At 54.3% G+C, this 2,020-nt stretch overlaps 1 protein-coding gene across 1 annotated transcript in view; it reads right to left on the bottom strand.

The window, feature by feature from the left end:
* Positions 1-30: 30 nt before the first annotated feature.
* Positions 31-2,020, bottom strand: part of LOC104500761 (hydrocephalus-inducing protein homolog) — a gene marked incomplete at both ends in the record, with an annotated part of 35,510 nt that continues 33,520 nt past the window's right edge. The window contains 2 exons of the mRNA XM_010144469.1: positions 31-110; positions 916-1,076. Of these exons, the coding sequence (XP_010142771.1) occupies positions 31-110; positions 916-1,076 (241 nt within the window). The remainder of the gene's footprint in view (positions 111-915; positions 1,077-2,020) is intronic.

Raw genomic sequence — 2,020 nt, 5'->3', positions numbered from 1 at the left:
CCGGACTGGCGGGGAGCAGCTCCCCCGTACCACTCGCTGTCCTTTCATCCTCCACAGCCGCCATCCAGGTGTACTCCAGGGCCACATTCCCTGTATTGGACAGCTGGAAACTAAAAAGCAAGAAGGAGAAGACACAGAAAAAGCCCAATAAATACAAGGAGTAACACTCTGCAGCAGGTCCTGGCACCCCTTTCTTTCGGCTGAGTAGTGTCTTCTTCCCTGGGAAACTCTGCCATGTCTGTATTCCTGCCCCAAGACAAAGTCTTTCCAAGTCTGGAAGTTAAAGAGGAAAGAACAGACGTGGCGCCCAGGAGACTTCATCCAAGGGGCTTACTCTGGCCTTTGGGTCTCGCTTTGACGTTATTTTGACTGCAAACTCGTCCTCAAGCAGATGAGGACAGGTGAAAGCAGAACCGCGGCTGTTCTCAGCAGAATTGAACCTCTCCTGGTACGCCTTGGCAGGATGGTGGCCACCACCTCCTGCTTGGCATTGGTGCAGATATGTGGGCCCCAGCACCCAGCCAGGACTTGGAGAGGATGAAACAAGAAATCATCTCTTTAAAGGGAAGAACAGCAGGTGAGACAATGTAAGGTCCAGGAAGGGACTCGGGTTCACATGTGGGAGATCTCCAGGCCCCCAGGATGTGCCAGATGATGTGTGGAAGCTGAAACCTCAGACCTGCAGCAGCAGCACCCCTCCCCAAGGCTGATCAGTCTGATCGAAATTAGAAGAGGTTTATTAAGCGGCTGAGCAATAAGCGCTTCAGTGTAACCTTTGCTGGCACAGGACCACGAGTGGAGGAAAGGCAGCAGCCACCAGAGAGCACAGCACGGCTCTGGGGAAGCAGCCACGGGGTCAGCCCTGGGCAAAGGCAGCTCCCACTCGCAGGTCCCTGCCTGGCCTCCAGCGCTCACCTGAATGTCCTCGTCTGGAAGATCAAGGTCTCCTTGAACTGAATCACGCCCGTCTCCAGCTTGAACTTGGCATAGGCAACCACAGCACTGAGGCGAAGCTCCACCTCGCGGCTGCTCTTCTCCAGGACGGTGTGAGCCGGTTCTGGGTCTGTCTCGATCACCTTCAAATGGCAGAGGGAAGAACCGCTGAGCAGAGCCCAGAAAGCCAGGCTGAGCACAGGGTCTTTTGGCCTCCAAAATGAGTCACGTGCAGGGGCTAGAAAGGACCGTTTCCTTCCCTGGAAAGATGACAAAATTGGACCCTTCCATTACAGTATTTGTTTCTACCTCTGATCAAAGTAATCGCCACCACAGCTACAAGCACATCCACGGCGAGTGTGACCGGGTATTGGTCCCTGTCAGAGGGCCTGACCTTTTTTGCCAGCCCCCTATAAATCCAGCAGACCTGGAGCCTGGGGCTCTGTGGATGGAGAACCCCAAGACTGAACCTAGAAAGTACCTTTTCCTTCTTGCCTTAGGAGAAGGGGCTTTCTAGGGGCAACAGCCATGCTGGTGGGGGCTGGAGATAGGCATTTTGGGATGGGAACAAACTCACTAGGAAAGCCTGGCTGGTGATGCTCCGCTGGGGAAGAAGTTTGGGTTACAGGTCTTATAATGGTTCTTCTAGGGAAGAACCAGCACCCAAGGTAAGTGTGGTTGGCAATAATGACAGTAGAAGCGGGAGTTTCTGGAGATGACACTTCTCTGGACTCCTGCCTGACTGTCAGGCAGGGCCTGGGCTGCTCCATAATGAGATTCCCCACAGGATACAGAGACCGCACCACAGTCGCCAGGATCGGCGTAGACGCAGCTCAGAGCTCACCCACAACGTGCCGGTGGGGTACCCAGCACACACAGAGGAGCGCTGGTGTGGCTCTCCACTTCAAAACAAGAGATGGAGCGCAGTGGGTTTAACTCCTTGTTGGTGAAAAGGGATTGAATCAGATGAAGGTTTTAACACCATCAAATGTGGTATCATAAAACGTGAGCTCCCATTCAACACAGGCTGCTCAAGCCCACGGATGGACTCCACGCCAGCAGGAAGCAGGAGCTGCTCGGCCAGCAG

This window comes from Buceros rhinoceros, unplaced genomic scaffold (genome assembly GCF_000710305.1).
Source record: "Buceros rhinoceros silvestris isolate BGI_N320 unplaced genomic scaffold, ASM71030v1 scaffold7831, whole genome shotgun sequence".
Classification (NCBI taxonomy): domain Eukaryota; kingdom Metazoa; phylum Chordata; class Aves; order Bucerotiformes; family Bucerotidae; genus Buceros; species Buceros rhinoceros.
Note: the sequence above shows the minus strand (reverse complement) of the source record. Positions and strands in the feature narration are given on the sequence as shown.